General features: G+C 32.9%; 1 protein-coding gene across 1 annotated transcript; it reads right to left on the bottom strand.

Annotated features, from left to right (window-relative positions):
* Positions 1 to 14,116: 14,116 nt before the first annotated feature.
* On the bottom strand, positions 14,117 to 16,126 carry LOC111990906 (phenylcoumaran benzylic ether reductase Betv6-like). The gene is made up of 5 exons (XM_065764281.1): positions 15,944 to 16,126; positions 15,713 to 15,850; positions 15,089 to 15,288; positions 14,321 to 14,426; positions 14,117 to 14,158 (listed from the first exon to the last, which is right to left on the bottom strand). Exons 1-5 carry the CDS (start codon positions 16,124 to 16,126, stop codon positions 14,117 to 14,119), a joined length of 669 nt encoding a protein of 222 aa, XP_065620353.1.
* Between the last annotated feature and the right edge of the window lie 4,546 nt (positions 16,127 to 20,672).

The raw sequence follows: 20,672 nt of genomic DNA, 5'->3' as shown, positions 1-20,672 counted from the left end.
GGGAGAGCAGTAAATAAAAAGTGTTGCAAACAAGAGGGGCAACTTGGGATGAAGCTGGTGCACAATAATTGTGACTCCAAGGCCAGGGAATAGAGGAGAGGAGAGAGAGAGGGTTTGGTATCAGAAAAGGAAATGGGAATAATAGTAAGAAAAGGAAGCTCTTTCCAGAAATGTCCAATCCAAGAGTACGGGAAATGGGCCACCTTTGCCTCTTTCGTTCTTCTAGCGACCAATAGCCTTCCTATGCGGTACCTCGTATTTATGACTCATTGCTTCCCTTACCACCCACTTTTGGCGCGTGCTTCTCACCTTTCTCTTTCCCTTAGGCCTTAAATACCTTTTCATCCACGCTCAAATTCACCAATATCCTCCCGACACTTTCATCTTTCTCTTTTTCATAATTGTTTTGAAACTTCCTTTTTTTTTTTTTTTTTTTCTTTTTAAAATTTTGGGACCGTATACCATAGTTATTACTACTTATTAGAACTGTAACTGAAACAGCAGTTTAAGTTGGTGAATGGTATAAAGTTTCAAGTTGGTAATTAAAAAAAGAAACAGATTTGCAGAAAGTTAGATAAAATACTGGACAGTGGATGGTGTTTTATGGTTTGTTTGGATTGATGGAGTGAGAGAGAGAGTAAAGTAAAGTAAAATAGATTTAGCACAAAATTAACTTATTTTTAACCTACTCTACTTGACTCTCCCTCTTGCTCCCCTCCACCCAAACAGGTCATTAGAAAAAGGATCATGTTAAATATCATTAGATAATTTTTCGCTTAGAAAAATATCATTAGGAACCCAAAGATTAATGCAAGTGTCATAATTTTAGTCGTTCTTATAAAACATTTGGATTTTTTTTTTTTTATATATAAGATATAAATTCTACTCTAAACTAATCTAAGTGTATATATGTGTAAAACTCTTTACTAGATAATTGAACCTTAATCCTTACTCCCCACACCTCACAAGCACTTATACTTGTAGAATGATCATCGCATCAAGGATATACATCTAAATTCTATATTGGAATAAAGTATAATCAATTGATTAAGTAGTTAATTCAAGTGTAATATTTTTATTCATTTTTATGTTTAGATTGAATATCATCCCATTTCTTATAGTTTATCTTCTTTTTATCTATTCTTTAATTATTATTTTTTTTATATAATAAATTGACTATTTATCCAACTATCATACCACTCTTTCAATGATTCAATGCTCAATACAATTCTAATAACTTAGACCTTTTTTTTTAGAATATTAAGTATTTTTAACACACACACATGAGCAGATGAGAGAAAGTTTTTTAAAGAAATTTACAGTGATTTTCATAAATGAGTCAAAATAAACAACAAAAAAATTACAAAATTATTAATAAATATATAAAAGTCTGTATAGTTTTTCAATTTTAAAGTAAAAAATCATAAATATACTTGTAAGGTCTGGATTTGAATCCCCGGCCCAAAAAGTAATTGGATTCAAGCTCAATAAACCCAAAACAATATATTTGTAGAAAATGCGTCGAAGGACTGGACTCTAATAAATGAAACAACAGCTAAACTTGGTTTATAAGACCACCAAACAAAATAAAAGTTTTTTGAATAAGAAAATTTGTCCTCGGCACAGTCCAAGGAGCTTTGTTCTTATATATATTGAATGATAATGGTTACAGAAGTAGTTCAGATTATTACAGTCCTCCCCTACTTTATATACTACATTTTCCTTTCATCTTCATCATCCACGTGTAAGTTAGATTTGCTGGTGTTGATCTTTATCCCATCAACCCCTTCCCAAAGTTCTTAGGTAATAACTGTAAGACTGAAAACTACTGTTCAGGCATCACTTCCTCATTAATGTGGTCAGAGTGTTACTTGTAGGGCATTTAATGCGGAGGTAGCAGCTTTTCCTGGAGATATTTCATGGTCATACTCTTCTCTATTTATCTTTAGTACTTATCTTCCTCCACAGGATGGTCTAGAAGGTTGCCTTTGTCGGTAAATCACATCTTTGGACCCCGGCATTGGGTAGCCGAGAAGGAACTCGTCCTCGGCAAAGCTTACTGGACTACTATGACCAAAATTGTTCTCTTCACCTATTACCATGGGCTCCTTCTATAGTACTTTCCCATCCTCGGATGATTCCTTATCCTTGGCCTGGGCCTCAGGCCTATCGCATATGTGGACGTGTATTCCTAGGCTTTTGTCCCCACAATACTTTATATAAAATTATCAATATATATATATATAAACACATAAAGATTAAAGAGAACTTATATTCCTAAATTCAAATGAATTTATGAAATTAAAATTGTCTACTTCAAATTAATTCTCCAATAGGTTACTTCAAAGTTGTAGTGCCTCAAATATTCAAAATCATGGGGTAATGTGTATCTCCTTTGTCTAGTCATGAATTTATTTAATTTTCAAAAATTTCCAATCCTAGCAAGAAAAATAAGGGAAATGATATGGATACTCAATTTAAACCAAGTAAAAAAAGTTCCATACTCGATCTCATAGATAGAACTACTGCTGAATCCACGAGCAAGCAAGAGATAACTTTGCAAACTAAAACACTGTTCTTATGTATTTCTCACAAGTTTGATTACACAATTAGTTTTTTATGCTACAGTGTTTTCCATGTGTTTTTCTCGATCTCTTTGTCTCGTTGCCCCTTCTTCTTTTATACTATCTTTCCTTTTCATCTCCACATTTCACGTGCATGCTAGATGGTTGGTCTTGATACTTGTCCCATCAACGCCTCCCATAAGTCCTCATATAGTAGCTATAAGGCTGAAAACCACTGTTTAGGTATCACCTCCACATTAATGCTGTTAGAGAGTTAGCTGCAAAGCATTTAATGTGGTAGCAGCAGCTTTCTCCTAAGATATTTCAGGGTTTTTCCTTGTCTGACGACTCTACAATGCTTATCAGCACCAACGAGACTTCCTAGAACGTCACCCTGAGCGATAGACAACCTCTTCGGACCTCGGCATTGGTCAGCCGATAATACATTTGTCCTCAGCCCACCCTCTTGAGCCATTATGACCAAAACTAACCTATATTTACTAACACAGTCCTTTCTTAATAAAGATTTCTCTTCCTATGACAACCCCTTATCCTCGGATTGGGCCACAAGCCTGAAAAACAAACAAATGATGAACTCCTAGGCCCAATATCCCTACAAATATTATTTTTAATATTTGTTTAAGATTTTATTTGTTATATTTCAAAAAATAATCCTTCTTCTTGAACTTTTGTAATAATATGTATTAAACAGATATTGGAAGTATGTTTCTTGTTTCACAGTCGAAAATTGTGATATTTTAGCATCTTATTAAGATTTAAAGATATATTTTAAATTAGAATAAATTTTACGTTTTTCCCCTTAAAATTTGGGGATGTTTTCATTTAGGTTCTTCATGTTTGATTATTATTTATATTAGCTCTGTTATGCATCTTTGTTAGTAATCTGAATGTTTAGTGACAAATAAATGTTTAGTCATTAAGACACATCACCTATATCTTATCAAATGCAACAAGAAGCCTCGCCTTGAATTTGATTGCATGGTGATGATGTTGATGATGCTCGTGATTACTAACGAAAATGTGGCTTCTATTGACATAAGGTAAAATATGGGTGACGTGTCTTAATGATTAAGCACATATATGGCACTTAACGGTTAGATTACTGATGAAGATGGACAACAAAACCAACATAAAAACATAATCAAACATGAAGGGCAAAAGAAAAAATTTTGAAACTTCATGAATCAAAATGTAAAAGCTGGTAGTTTTAAGGATCAAATGTGTGATTTAGTTTTTTGCCGTTTATTCTCTAAAAAATGTGGGATTTAGTTTTTGAATTCGATATTTTAGGTGAAGGGAATTTAAATAAGAGGAATTACAACGATTTTAGGTGAAGGGAATTTAAATAAGTGGAATTACAACAACACTCCAATCAAACAAAAATGGTACATAATGAATTTATTTATTTATTTAAGGCTTATAGGGAATAAACAACCAACTTTCTAAGGGTTGGTTAAAAGCTTTTTGAAGCTTAAGCTAGTATAAGAAAAAGAGAAAGTTTGGAAGAAAATTTGTAGATTGAGTAACAATGGTAGTTGGAAAACCTTTTTTTTTTCGTCATAAAAATGATGGTATTTATAGAATTTTTTTGGTATGGTTTACTTAATGTTTTCCTTAAAGTGAGGGAATTGTGTCGATTTACCATCTCCTTAGGTTTTTTTAGGGGATGTGAATCTAGGGTGTTGTCGTGACTCTATAGGTAGATGTTACTCCTATCTTTTTTTGAGGTCAGGTCAACTCAAAGTCTAACATCTCCTTCTAAAAAAAAAAAAAAAAAAGTCTAACATCTTTTGCGTTAAATACATTATAGATATGGATGGAATGGAGTGACGCAAGGTCGGAATAGGGAACCTCATCCCCTTTTTAGCGTGGGGAATGTTAGGCAAAATCAATGTGGGTCAAGTTTTAGGGTGAGTTAGAGGTACTTTGCCATCCCTAATAAGGTGACTTTAGCATTAATAAAATAGATATGAATTAGAAAGAGGAAAGGGAAATTGTAAGATGCTAAATGAGGGAGAAATCAAGTGCTTTGGAGAATGATAATAAAATATGTAAAAAAATTAGAGTATAAATAGGATATGTATAATAAAAGATTAATTATATATAAATAATTTAAATATATATTAAAAAACACAATAAACCCAAGGGTTGATCGAGTTGGTTAGGCTCTCAGTCTTAATGTGCTTATACTTGACTCGACTGGGTGTGCTTCCTAGTTCGAGTCCTGTTATCTTCACTTTGAAAATAATTTCCTGGGCCAGCGCTTTACCCCTCCGTGGGCCCACTCGGTGCGAACAGTGATTAGTCTCTAGTTGAAAGCCTTAATGATACAGTGTGCGTGAGCAAAAAAAAAAAAAAAAAAACAAAAACACAATAAAGTAGGGGAAGGAAAACGAGTCCTTACAATGTCACCTGTTCAAATGGGGGAAGTTAAATGAGATAAAGAGGAGAATTTTTACCTTCTCTAGTTATAATTAGCTTCCCAAAAAAAAAAAAAAAAAAAAAAAAGGGGGAAGATGAAGAGGAAGGAGAGTGCGTGGTTTGAACCCTCATTACTAGAGCGTGGGTCTAACATCTGACTTAAATGCTGAAGCCAACTCCAAACCATAGGATAGATTGATAGATTCGTAGATTAGCAGATATCATCATGCTTGACATCATCACTTATTATTATAAGTTGGATTCGAAAGAAAAAAAAATCAACCATTTAAATACTGAAATTAAAAATAAAAAGTTAGAGAGAGAGAGAGAGGCAAGGCTAAACTTCGTATAGAAGTGGGGCCCACAGATAGAGGTATGAAAAAGGCAGCCACGTCACACCCCACCAGTCAAAAAAAAATTCTCAAAACAGGCCCAACCCAATGCAACCAAAATTGCGTCTATTTGGTCTTGTTCTTCAATCCTCTCCTCTCTGCAGAGGCTTACGTATAAACACAATATTTTCATTGAAACTTTTACAAATAGCGAAGAAAATACTAGGACTACAGTTTATTAAAAAACACGTCGTGAGTTATGAATGCTAAAGAAAAAATGGGGAATTTATGTGACTCTTGCATTACTTAAATGATAGGTTGTTAGTTGTTAAGTATAAATAGACAAAAAAGTAATTTGAATTGTAAATTTAAATTAGAACCAATAATAATTTATCACTATAATTTGTTATGAAAATATTATAAAAATGTTATGAAACTAACACGGAGAGCTTTTAATTCCCCCAATATGATAGTCTGAATGAAATATGCTCCACCAAACGTTTCTTCTATATTTCATGCTGATTTAAATAGTCTTCCTTAATAATATGATGCACTATCTTTCCCCTCAAAAAAAAAAAAAAAATAGTTATATGTATTTTAGAGAGTGGGTGCAATTTGAAAAACCAACCTTCCAATAATGGAATTGAGACGAGGCTATGGTTGAATAGGTATTTTACCTCAAGTAGAAGCAGTACCTTCAAGTGGGCCACCCTCTCTCTCTCTCTTCATTTACCTTTGAATTATAAAAGGCCCAGTAGGCCCACCTTTCACTTTCTCACTAACACTTCTGTCTTCCACTGGTGCACTAGTTGTCTAGGCCCACTAGTATTATTATCCTTAACCGTTAAACTCTGTTCGACCTAACTCAAGTCTTTTTTTTTTCTTTTTTGGGTGTGAAAATTCAAAAATCATTTAAAGAATAAATCAAAGTTCAAGTACAAGATACTAAGGCTGCGTTTGAATTGGTGGTAAAGCATTTCAGGAAATCATTTTCCCCCTGTTTTGCGTGTTTGGTAGTTATGAAAAATAGAATTTTCTGAAAAATCATTTCCTATTTTCCCTTTGACCATGGAAATGATTTTCAGTTCTTATTTTCACTTCAAAGTATTTTCGAAGAGAGAGAGAGAGAGAGAGAGAGAGAGAGAGAGAGATCACACTTCCAAACCCATCGGAGAGACCTAGCGAGTGCCGATCATCGATCGCCCTTCTAGACCCAGCGATCGTCGATCGCACTTACAGACCCATCGGCGAGACCCAGCGAGCGCCGATCGTCGATCACCCTTCCAAACCCAGCGACCGTCGATCGTCGATCGCACTTCCAGCGACTCGCACCTCGAACCAGACCCAGCGACTCACCGATCGTCGCGCCTTCGACCTTCGACCCAAACCCAGCAACTCGCGCCGCAAACCCACGCCTTTGCCTAACCTTACCAGTGGTGTGTGGTGTTGAGATTTGGCTGTGATTTGTTTTGTGGATTGAAATTTTGCTGTGATTTTGAAATTTTTTGGAATAAAATTTGTTTGGATGTTGAGAAAATGTGAAAAATGTGTAGGAAAATAGTATTTTCAGAATAGAACCAAACACATGAAAATATTTTTTACAACAATTTTCATAATGCAACCAAACACTTGAAAATATTTTCCTTTCCGGAAAATAGCATTTCCAAAAAATATGCTATTTTCTGGAAAATATTTTACGGGAACCAAACACAACCTAAAATAGCGGATTAGGAAAAAAAAAAAAAAAGAGACTTGAGTGTAACCTAACTACGTTCTTTTTTAGAGGGATCAACCTAATTAAGGTTGTGTTTGGTATTGGTTTAAAAACACACTTTTTTTTCATGTGTCTCATTGCACTTTTTGATACTATTTATGAGTCCTACTGTACTATTTCAGCTACTTATTAAATTTACTTTTTAGATTTATCTATACTACTTTCAACAAAAAGTTTTTATTTTCAACTAAATAAAATATTCCCAAATGTACTCTAAAAGTTGTTCAACCATTTCTGTACGTACGTTATATACCATTGGATTGTCTCTTAAATTTCTAGTAGAAACTAATTCTATCCCAAGCTCAATAAATGCAAAATTGGGGTTGGTGTATCAGTGTATATTTAATTTAGTCTTGATACGCATCATTGGTACGATAGTCACTTTACAAATATTAAGTGTTTGTGGAGTGTGAGGGATAAGGGTTGGAGTTCAAGTTTTCAAGAATGAGTTTCACACACATATATATTTAGATTAAGTTAGAGTAAAATTTCTATTTTATATAAAAAATAAAAAAATAAAAAATAAAATCTTTTTTTTTTTTTTTTGTCTGCAAAAGTGACCACTAGTGGACAAGTCATGCATGCTCTACCTAGTTTCTTTCTTTTCGACAAATAAAAAATGAGAGAAAATCTACTCGGAAGTGGTAGTTACCAACCGTGAGTTCGCATGCCAAATTAGGGGTGTAAACTGTAAAAATTAGGCAATCATTTTGTCAATGCAACACCCACCGAAAATTTTGGGTTTCTCTCCCTTGAAAATGAAATAAACATACAACTTGATAGGGAATTAATGTGGCTACTTTGTGGATCCTCTTGATCCCAAAAAGTGCACTTTAGAAAATATTAAATGGATTGTGGGCTTTTTGTCAATTTTTCTTAATGCCCCTTGGACAAAATGCGACTAAGTTATATGATCAATTTAGGGTTGGAAGCCTGTAAATAGATCAAATTGTTTATAAATAACTTGAGTTTACTCGATAAAAAGTTCGTTTATGTTTTTTTGTTTATAAATAAGCCAAGTTGAACTTAGTTTTGAGCTTATTTAATAAACAAATTGAGCCCAAGCAAATATATATATATATATATATATATATTCATGAACAAGTCTGTAAATATTAGGGCTTGATAAAAAAATAAATAAATAAATAAATAAAAGCTGAGCTTATGCTTGATTATAGGTTTGGTAATAATTAAGTTTGACATGGGCAAAAAATAAAAATGAACTCATATCTTACTAAGTTTTAATTAATTACAACTCGGGACTATGTGCAAACTAGTTACATGGGTTTGATAGTGTACTTTTGTTGGATCTCAAGCTCAAGCTCATACATACATGCATATTTTTGTTTCCTAGTTGCATTCTACCAAAAAAAGTAAATAAATACATACATACATACATACATACATATATATATATATATATACATATATATTATTTTTATTTTATTTGTATATATGTCTTAATGGCAAGTTTAGGAACTAAATTACCATGTGAGAAGATGTTAGGCATTCACCCTCTCCAACCTAAGATGATATGCTAAGATAGAATGACCAATATAAATGATATACCTATCCTATCACATAGTTAATAGGAACATAACAAAAAAGCTGAAAATTAAATTTCGTGCATTCAAGATTCACATAATTCAGAAATATATGCTAATAATCAAAACATAAACAAGTTAGTCACGGGCAAAATAAATAAATGCACACGAGTAATAGAAACATGCAATCTCAATGCACTCTAATCTTTTCTTTTCTTTTTTTATGAGCAATGCACTCTAATCTAAGACGCATAATCGTGAATGAAATCATATTAGAATGCATTAGCACGTAGTTAGGAAGCAGATATGTAAACCCTAGATCTTATTTCTGCATGATACATGAACATGTTTCACATGAGGTTCATGAAAACTTATAACAGATAACAAATCAGGAAATTCAACATCCTAACCTATTTTGCATGATTCTATGCATACTAATATCCAAGACGTACGACATTCAGATGATGCTAGGATGATATATATATATATATATATATATTTTAATGATTTTATGCAATGCAAATGACGGTAGCACATGCTAGAAATTTTACAAAGAATTAGTCTATTAGACATTGCAAAACGGGTCAAGTTTCGCTGACCCGACCTTAAACCAGATTTTTTTAAACTCAAATTTTGTTTTTTGGGTCAATCTGATCAGAACCGGCCAACCCTTCAGCTACCCGACCTATTATTTTTTTTTTTTTTTTAACTTTTGTTTTTTTTTGGAGTAAAAAGATAATAAAATTAATACATTATTAGTTTAATTGTTTGTTATGAGTTTTGCAGTTCACAACTCAAACTCAATTGACAAATATAATACACATTATTATTATTATTTTTTAAATATCAAATTTTAAACATTTTTTTGTATAACGTCATTCAAATATTATATATATTTAACACCATTTAAATACAATTGAGACATTTATCTAGATGCATGCAAACAAATTGAAAAATGAATGGTTGAGGCATTCTCTTGGTTGAATAACGCGATAAGTAAAGATTTTTGGATATCAAATAACAAACTACATGTCAAGATAATCTGGCTGCAATGGAGTTAAAAACATATATTTGAAATTATAAACATGCACGAGAAGTATTCATAAGTGTGAAAAGAGTAAAACCGAAGTGTATTGATGAAATTTGGCACAAATTATGGATACTTGACCTATTTTTTAACAATCCATGATCAAAATAAACTGTTTTCCAAAATAAAATATGATATTTTCTAGAGTGTGTTTTGCTCAATAATAATGTGATATTAATAAAAGAGGTCACATACAAATAAGTAAATAATTAAACTTTGATGTATATTCTCAAATTAAAACAGAGTGTCAAGTGCCAGCTACAATTGATATTAGATTATGAAATTAGTTTTCAAGATTGTAAATTTCTTATATGTTTTTTTTTTTTTTAAATTTGTTAAATCAGCTATCCAATAGGACATTTGTAATTTTGTATTATGTTTTGGGATGTTGATAATGTGTAGAAATGAAATTTGTATGTTAGTTTCAATTAGATGTTGAAAGAGTAGACTGGGCTCCTTTATGCTATTTTGTTTTAGTTTGCAATGTTAGGATTTTTATAATTATTGAAAAAATTATTAATTTTTTTAGCCGAGCTTATTCCTAATATAAATGATGAATTCAAAGTAATACATTTTACACTAAGTAATTTGATGCATGACTTACCAAATAGCAAATGCATTTTTTTTATTATAAAAAAATCATGTAAAAAAAATACAGGTTAACCTGACCTGACATGCAACCTGAATGACCTAACTTGTTTCTAACCCATTTAAAATAACCTATTTTTTTACCCAAACCTGATTGACCCAACCGACATACTTAATTTGCCACGTCTACAAAGAATGCAAAAAACATTATGCGTGAAATGGAAGTTTAAATCAAGTGTATATCATACAATTATCCCAATCATAATAATCTTTGCTTCTACGATTACTTGTGATCTCCAATCTTCTTTTCTACCTCAGATCCACATACTCATTGTTTGGCTTTTCTTAAATAATTGTGCTTTGGGCAGATCTTTGCTCCTTTAATAATGCAACCATGCGTTGTTTTTACTTAGGAAACAACTCAAAATTGATCTAGATGGATGAATCCTATGAATGTCTAAAAAATTTGTGTGCTGTGAATGATATGTCTGTGATGAAAAAGTGTAGAGAAAAATAATAAACTCCGTGGTTTGGCCTGTGGTGGGTGAACTAGTGCACTAAGACTCTTGGGGACTACCTCGAAGGTATTTTCAATGTTTTTACAGCTTACAAGTTATGCATTTAATGATAAAATCTATGTCCATCCCTTGGAAAAAAAAGGGCAAATGGGCACTTTGATAACTTACTAAAATGTGTGTTTTACATTAGTTTATTTAGTTTTTTTTTCCAAAAATATACTAAAGTATATTTGTATTTTGAAAAAATATAATAAATTAAATTTTAAAAAATTGTACATAAAAGTTAAAAATTATATTTTTTTTTTTATATAAGATAGAAATTTTATTCTAACCTAATCTAAGTGTATATGTGTGTAAAATTTCTTCCTAGAAACCTGTACCCCGACCCTTACTCTTCACACTTACAAGCACTTATACTTATAGAGTAACCATCATACTAAGAATGTGTGATGGTGTTAAAAATTATAACTTAAATGGGAAAAACTAATGCCACACAAATAAAAAATAATTTACAAGGCAGAAACTAAGATGCCAATTGGTACAACATGTTGCCTTGATCACTACTCTGGTTACTTAAAAGTTAAAAGTATTATAATTTAGAAAAATAAAATTGTGCATAAGAGCATTAGAATTGGAGAATGCTAATGCCAAATTTAAAGGAAATATGAAATTTTAAGCCCCAAAATCATCTGCATTGGGAAATAATAAACAATAATATTGCAATTTTTTTTGCAATACTGCTACAGTGCAATTCTAAACATAGAATTGCACTATAGCAAGTATTGTAAAACAATAATAATATTTTATTATGTAGAGAGAGGAGAGAGATGGGAGAGAAAATATATAATTTTGAGATATATTATTTTATTATGTAGATATATTATTTTAATGAGTAAAAGAGGGAAGTAGAAATTTGAGATGTAAAAGTATTGTAAAATCGTATGGTATAATAATAAAGTGATCTTTTAGAATTGTAAAGTAGAATAGGATCAAAAAAATTCCAATGCTAATGCTCTAAGAAGCTGAAGGTATCGCCAAATTTGCAGTGCATATAATAAAATGGATTATTAGGTTAGAATTGGAAAATTTTTAATTAAAAAAAAAATGACAAGTTGTCTGAATTATTTATTGGTGATTAGGTATAGCCATAAATAGGAACAATCATATCCCAACTCCTATTTTCAGAAAGAAATCACCGAACCTACCCAGGAATCCTATGGGCTATATGTCGGGTTCTTCGGATTTTATAATTTTTGAGATATGACAACTTGACAAGTTGTCTGAATCTGTTTATCTGCTTGTGATCTCAGTCAACCTTATCAAATAAATAATTAATTAATTCACAAGAGAGAGAGAGAGAGAGAGAGAGAGAGAGAGAGAGAGAGTGGCGGGCTGATTTTTAATGATTGGGCGGGCCAGTTGGTCCGTTTTACACATGACCAAGTATTTGCTTATTCTTATTAAAATATATATATATATATATATATATATGATAAGACTTAAATACAGCACTTAGGTACTGTTTCTTAGGTTTCATTTTAAAATTTTATTATATAGTTTTTTTTTTTCTAGGGTTTTATTTATATACCTAGGGTAAAAACATAAAACCCTAAACGTTTAATGAAGTAGGGCTGAGTTGGAAATTCTGCAGAAAATTCAACCTGTGCGACTTTCGATCGATCGAGTCTACTCTTCGATCGATCGAGCCAGGCCGAGAGTCCCAAGTACTTTTGCAGCCACTCGATTCCAACTTTACAATATTAAACCAACTTTGAGCAAGTCTAAATAAGACTAAATACAATGTTTTGATCATGGTTTGCCAACATTACAAATTAGAGTTCTAAATACATAAAATCCTAAGACCTTAGAACCTAACAAGGGGCATTTCCATAATTAGTTTGGAAAATGAGGCAAAATGTTGGATTTTTTGCGCGAAAGGGGCAAAGGCCAATTTCCTCCAAAAATAATGTAACCAAATAAGAGTTTCACCCATTTATGTTTTAGAAAAAAAAATTATATATTTGTTACTCTCAAGTCATTTAATTAGATTGCCTCTTCTATGCTGCTTCCTTTCTCCATATAGATTTTGATTCGGTTTTTTGAAAAGCTAAGAGATCGGAAAAGTCACAATCACATCCACAATCACTCGCCAAACAAAAATTTCAGTATAAGATATGAAGAAGAAGATCCAACTCTCCTAATAATTATCCTAATTACAAATGAGGTAACAAGGTGTATCCTAACAAATTAGATCGAAAAACTCACACGTCTAAGGGATCAAAAAGGAGATATATGATCCAAACCAAATTAGATCTATAAGCAAACACTATAAATCAACAGGTGAAATTGTTCTTATTAACCTTGGATTTTCTTCAGAAGTTGATCCTCTAAAAGATAAGTCTTCTCAAGGGTCTTGCCAATCTTCTTTTCCCATAAGGAGACAATCTCATTGAGGGAAAAATATTTTCAGGGGGTCTAAGATGGACTATCTTGTTTAAGGTTCTTGGATCATCCACTGCTTTTATGGTATAAGTTGCAATATCTTCTTCCTTGACAAAAATTGCTGTCAACATGGAAAATTACAATTAGTTGATCTAGTTGACTTACATCTAGTAAATGGCACACACATGCATGCACATACATACATAAGCAAATGAGAAAGTCTCGACAAGTTTAAAGAGAAAGATAATTGATTTTTATGTTAATACCTTTGGGGTTTCCATCTCCAATTATTTCTACTTTGTCCCTAGGAGGGGCTGTGGCACTCATAAGCAGGGGCATAGCCAGAATTTTTTACATGGAGGGGCCGATTTTCGACGACGATGATTATCATCGTTGTATGGACAGTCTATATATTTAGGTTGATATGGACCTTATTTGAGATAAGCTCGTCGGATTTCATTTTGTTTGTTAATAGGAAATTCACATATTTGTTTACGTGATCCTGGATCACGATCTATCTCTTCAAATTAAATTCTTGAACATTTGGAGGGGTGTTCATTAGGCATTGAAGTATCAACATTTATTTCTATAGCCACATTTGTTTCTATAACCATAGGTGTCCTAAATTTTGAATTTCTAACATCTTTTTTCATTAAGAATGCATCAATTGTTTTTCATTTGCTCATAATTCTTTTAGCTTTAAGAATATGACTAAATAATTAACTTGAAAAGAACTTAAAAAAATAAAATCTTAATTAGAAATTTTTACTTAATTATATGGATGTTATTCAGACTCAAGAAAAAAAAAAAATTTTCCACTATAATTTAAACAATCAACCCACCATCATTCCTATTATTCAAATTTTCCTGTATTTTAATTTTTTTTTAATTAAGAATAACCCCTCAAACAAAAGCAAAAATTAAACACACAAGTACACAACATAAACCAAACAATTTAACAACACCCACTACCACATGATATCTAACTAATTAAAAATAGGTAATAAATCAAAAAAAAAAAAAATTTACCTTAGAAACTTTATCTTCACAAAGTGCAAACTTTATTTTCCCTTCAAGACTCATCACAAACAGCCTCCCCATGCCCATGCCTTCAACCCTATATTTCTCTAAAAATCTATGAAAAATTAAAGAGCATGTGAATATTTAAGTGTAGATAGTTGAGAAAAAAAAAAAAAAACACTAAAAAGAGATGAAGCGGAAACTAAAAACTCACCCTCTGGCTACGCCTTGCTTTGAATGATTTATTTTAAGAAAGCAAGAAGAAAGAAAATAATGGTCAGTTTTTTTTTTTTTTTTGGGATCATAAGGACTGAGTTTATGAGGAGGGCTGAGCTGAGCTGAGGGTTTTGTTTTGTTTAGGGGCTGCTAGAACCAGTGGAGTGTGTGGTGGCGTGTACACAGTAGACAAGAAGAGAGTAAAAAGAGAAACAAAAGAAAGGGTTCTGAATCTTCTAATTTTGAGTTGGAGAATGGGTGATAAAGTGTTGTTTTGTTGGTTAGTGCTTTGGGTATTTAAATATAAGTGGGCTGTGGGCCATGTTTTGTTCTATTAGAGGATAAAAAGGCCTACAATTAAAACTAGAGCCTGGAGGTGAATTGAAGTATTGAACAGAAATGGGAGGTGGGCTGGATGTACATCATTGGGGGGACCCAATTAAAATTTGTACATATGTTGGTGGACTTTTTTCTTTTTTTGCAGGGGCCACGACCCCTCTAAGGGGCAACGTGGCTCTGCCCTTGCTCGTAAGTACATTTCCCAAGTTGGGTAGAAAGTACCCCACAAAGCCATTGGACACAAGGTAGGTATATGGAATTCCTTCAGCCTCGATTGATCTCCTCACACTGGCCTTGACCCCAAAAAAATGTGCAGCTGGCTCGACTGCATGGACACGATCGAAATCAGTTCTAAAATCAGATGGGAAGAACCTCTGAAACCCACCGATATTTCCTTGTATATAATGTGTGTTTCTTAATTTCTAGTTTAGTTCAAGAATTACTAGCCAAATAGCAAACATAAGAAGTTAAATTGCATATTTGATCATCAACTTTTGATTTTTGCTTTAACATGCTTCCAAAAAAGTCATTACCATCATTTGTAGAAGTAAATTACTGACATAATAAACGAAATTAATGAAGTTGAGGTCGATTTGAGGATGTGGACCTTATGACATGGCATGGATTCCATTTTTCACATTAGTAATTTTCATATAATCATTTTATGGTAATAAATATCTTTTTGAAACAATTTTAAAAATAGTGGGATTGAGGAAATCATTTTAAAGTAAAAGGACTATTTGATACAAAGGTCAAAAGTTGTTAGAACTAAATAAACTACTTTACCAAAAAAAAAAAAAAAAAAGGAAAAATATTAAAAAGTTTTTTGGAAGATATATGCCTTGCCTTGATATTTCCAGCTTCTTTGATGGCAGCAATAATCTTCACTTGATCAGCTATCTGTTCAGGTGATCCAAATGCACAGATCACTACATCAACTTGCTTGATTGCCTTCACCAATCTTTCATGATGATATATGTCTCCCTGTGAAACAATCATATGACTTTCAAGATTGATATATTAAGCCAGAGTATTAAACACACACGCAAGTTGTGGAGAACTAGACTTTGTACATACATAGAGAAGTGTCACTCCAAAGCTCTTGAAGCTCTTAATGAGCTTAGAGTTTTCAGGATTAGAAGCTGTGTTTTCTCTGACCAATGCAAAAGTGGGGTGCCCAGCTTTCGCAATTTCCTCTATTATGTATTTTCCAATGTATCCAGTCCCTCCAATTATCAAAATCTTGCTTTTGTGAGCCATTCAGAGACAATTTCAAATTATTAGTGGGTCAATGGGTTAAAGAAATGCAGAGAGTTAGACTATCTTAGTGTATTTCAAATGATTAGTGTACATCAAACAAAGGAAAATAGAGTTCCTTAAATACATATTCAGCAAATGTCTTGTTTGACTTTTTCATGTGTTAAATATATATTATTATTAGCAACGTGATGTGTTATACTATGTTGTGTATGCTAGAGTGGACGCGGAAGGGGAAGCATAGAATAGGAATACTGAGAACACGAGAGTTTACGTGGTTCAGCCTTGACGGCCTACATCCACGGAGGAATCCCTTAAGGGCTACATATTTATTGTATAAGAGTGTAGTACAATAACCTTGTGTTACAATAAACCCTAACATGAGTATATATAGATGACTAAACCCTAAACTACTAGTACAAGCAGGAATGAGCCTATTATATTGGGCTAATATGTCTAATATATATCTCTAACATCCTCCCTCACACTCAAGGTAGAAGCTTGATGAAGGCTTGAGGTTGGATAAACATGAGAATATCACTTGAAGATGCCATGAACAATGCCTTTGAAGAAACCACAATGAAGAATATGCCAATTGACCAATTTTGGAGTTTCAAATGAAGAAACGGAGTCCAAAATCGGAATCTACGTGAAAAACTGAGCAAGATAGGCATTTTCAAAAAATTTTAACTTTTGGTCAAAAGTCAATGCAAAAGTCGAAGCCAAAAAGTCAACTGGTCCAAAGTCAAAGGCTACTGGACCGGGTTGGTTTTGGATTTTCGGGTTGGGTCACAGATCGGGTAGCAGATCTGATGATGTCATCATATGATGTGTCGCTGACGTGGACTAGGGCTTGCGTGTCTGACGACGTGTCATGCTGACGTGGAGTGATGACGTCATCTCGTGACGTCAGATGACATTAGCAGGACTTCTTCATTGCATGGGAGGCGCGTGACGGCGTGTACTGGCGCGTGGTGGTGAGAAAGAAACCCTGACGGCTCGTGTGGGTGCGTGTAACGTCGAATGAGGTCCAAATTCTCAAGCCATGTAGATCGGGGGACGACAAGGCTGTCTTGGTGGCGCGTGTGGCTGAGATCCAAGCTAGGAGTCGAGAACCTTCGGTGGCGCGTGTGAGAGTTCCAGGAGCTGTTGTCCGTGCGTGGTGGTGCTTGCGGCTGCAGTTGGAGGTCGGGTTCCTGGGTTTTGGTAGCGATATGCCGTGGAGCACGTCTGTCTTGTTGGTTTCATTAGGCGAGGGCTTGATTTGCACAGATCTGATATGTTAAGTCACGGCTTGCTTGGTTGTTAGATTTTGACACAGCACAGAGCCATGGTGGCTGCGAGATGCCGTGGAGTCTAGATCCAGCAAGCAAACATATGTGACTTCAGATGGTGATATGCACGTAAGAATCTTCTTTGCTATGTAGAGATGTTTGTTTAATGCCAAGAACGGAGTTCATCTCTAATACCATGTTAAATATATATTATTATTAGCAATGTGATGTGTTATATTATGTTGTGTATGCTAGAGTGGATGCGAAAGGGGAAGTATAGAATAGGAATACTGAGAACACGAGGCTTTATGTGGTTCAGCCTTGACGGCCTACATCCACGGAGGAATCCCTTAAGGGCTACATCTTTATTGTATAAGAGTGTAATATAATAACCTTGTGTTACAATGAACCCTAACATGAGTATATAGGCGACTAAACCCTAGATTACTATTACAAGCAGGAATAGGCTTGGGCCTATTATATTGGGCTAATATGTCGAATATATATCTCTAACATCATGAACTATTTTTAGACATGCTCTCATTCCTTTGTTTTTGAAGTTATATTTCCATATTTAATTCTATATTAGTTATATAGGTTTTGTTTATGATATTTTGGGATCGCACTATCGTAGTGACTTCTACTATAGAAAAAAAAGAAAAAGAAAAAAAGAAAAAGTTCAAATGTAAGTGCTGATGTTTGTGCTAACCTCCAAACGTGCGAGTTGAGCTCTAACTGCTCTAATTTTTTTTTGAATCTCAGAGACTTAGAGTAGAGTTTTGTTCCATTAAATGAATATATAATAGAGTAATTATAAGTCTAAATTGTACTATAAATAAATCCTAGATTGTAAATTAGAGTACCATTTCTTTTTTTCAAGATTTTGATTTTGGTTGGAACTTATTTATGTGAATGCTCTAGTTTTTAACCAAAAAACCAAGTATAATTTGAAAAGTCTCATTAACTATAGAATTATATGAATTTGTTGTTTTTGAAGGCTGATTTATATTATATACTACTTGGAATAAAATTCATGCAAAATGGATTTTTTTTTTAAATATATAGAACAACACCCATCAAGACAAGTGTGAATGCTGATGTAGCTGGATCCGAACCCTATACATGGGCCAGCTGTGAGGAAAGAAAGGAGAACATTATTTGAGAGAGAGCATCTTTGACTCATGCCAACGATGAAAAAGTAGGAATCAAAATAGAAGTTTGGTCAAAATGTAAAAATTAAAAATGCATTTACATCTTAATTCTATTTTCCTTTATCTTTTGCCCACAAATCAATAGGCATTCATATGGTTGTAATATTTTTTTTTTTAAATTTCTCTTTGTCTATAATACAACATTTTGTTTTAAAAATTGTTTCCACAAAATTTGCATTTCTTTGGAAAGAAATACAGTCTAATATTTTTTTTCTTAGCACAAAAATATCATTTTGGCCTTTACATATTGGTTTTATTGTCAATTTGGTTTCTACATTTTGATAGCAATCAATTCGGTTCCTGTCTTTTTCAGCTTGCAGTTAATTAAGGAAAAATGTCTACGTGGTTAACAAATTTCATAATTGACACTCTTGAAACTTATGTGGTAAATAAAATAATAATAAAATATATTAATTTCTATTTAAAAATTTCACATCATCATCTAATTTGAAAAAACATTCATATTTAATTTCTCAATTTTAAAATAGAAAAAAAAATGTAGGAACATTCCCAAGATTTTCTCATCAATCAAACACAAAAACATAAAAATCAAATTTGACATAGACACAAAAATCAACCCAACTTAAAAATTTAAAGTGAAATATACTTTTGATCTCTATATTTTAAGCCAATTCCTGTTTTAGTTCATATTTTTTTGAAGTGCTATTTTAGTCCTTGAATCAAAAGCCATTACCATTTTGGCCATTTTATGCAAACTTGGCACATGAGGTGCACTCTAAACACTAACACGGCTAATAAGATAATAATAATTTTTTATTTAGTATTAAAAAATGCCAATTAGCATCCACATCAGAATCTAAATTTAACAATTTTAACTAAAAAAAAAAAAAAATTGCATTTCATGTACCCAAAATCATAGAAGATGAACTCAGGAACACAGAAAATTCAAACAAAAAATCAAATGCAAACTAGAAAATTCACAATAACCAAATTTCAAAGTGGCAGCCTTTACCCACCCACCAAACCTATCACTTGATATACAGACATATCTCCTAGACCCATACCCACCACATGATCCCATGGATCTACTAAGTACAACAACCATTCCCATTAAAATCGTTTTATGGATTTGTTTTTTACAATTTAGTGCTAACTGATGAATATTTCTCATCCTAGATTGTTGGTAGTCAATGACCTTCCTTGTCATTCACCACCACCAACCACCATCATCAAGGTGGTCTCCTTGCTCTCTCCCTCTATCTCTACTTTTCTTGTACTCACCCCACTTGGTCTCTCCTTTGATCTATGATGGCGTGAGGGTTTGGGTTGTTTAATGGTTCAAAATATATCCGAGTTGTGGTTGAATTTTTTTTTTTTGGACAAAAAGTTGTAGTCGAAATTTGATTGTAGGGTTTGGTGGTGAAATTTGAAATGTGTACTGTAATTCATATAAACATCAAGGGGGGGCCAAGGGGAGTGTCATTTTTTTTTTTTTTTCAAGGTTCTCTTTTTTTTCTTTTTCTTTTTTTAATCAACGTACAAAATATATAACAAAGAAATCAAGTTTATATGAAAAATCTCACTAACTATAGAAGTACGCGAATGCATTGTCTTTGAAAGTTGATTTATGCCACCCAAAATAAAATTCAATATGAAATGGTTTTTTGACTGACAACCCCCAAAATTAGACTATAATGCCGACCTTCATGTTAAACACACTTTCATATGCCAAGATTCAAAAACAACCTTCTATAAAATCTTTCCATTCAAGATAAAAATAATCAAATGATGTGTTTTTAGTCAAAAGAGATGATCAATCTATGTGGAAGAGAAGGATTGGAGAGAGAGAGAGAGAGAAGAAGAAGAAGAAGAAGAAGAAGAAGAAGAAGAAGAAGCTGATTAGACAAAAGGTCTAATGATGTGCTAAGTAAGCCATTGATTTGGTTAAAAATAATTAGATATTGATTAGTCTTTAAATAACTAAACACTAGTAGTGCCAAAAACACAATGGTCACAAATTGCTATAAGCAATGCGACAAGGCAAGTTGTAAAAGCCCAAAAATGACAAGCAACCAGACAGGTTGGAACACGCATGTGTAACAG

Source organism: Quercus suber, unplaced genomic scaffold (assembly GCF_002906115.3).
Source record: "Quercus suber isolate HL8 unplaced genomic scaffold, Cork oak 2.0 scaffold_549, whole genome shotgun sequence".
Lineage (NCBI taxonomy): Eukaryota > Viridiplantae > Streptophyta > Magnoliopsida > Fagales > Fagaceae > Quercus > Quercus suber.
This window is presented reverse-complemented; position numbering and strand designations above follow the sequence as displayed.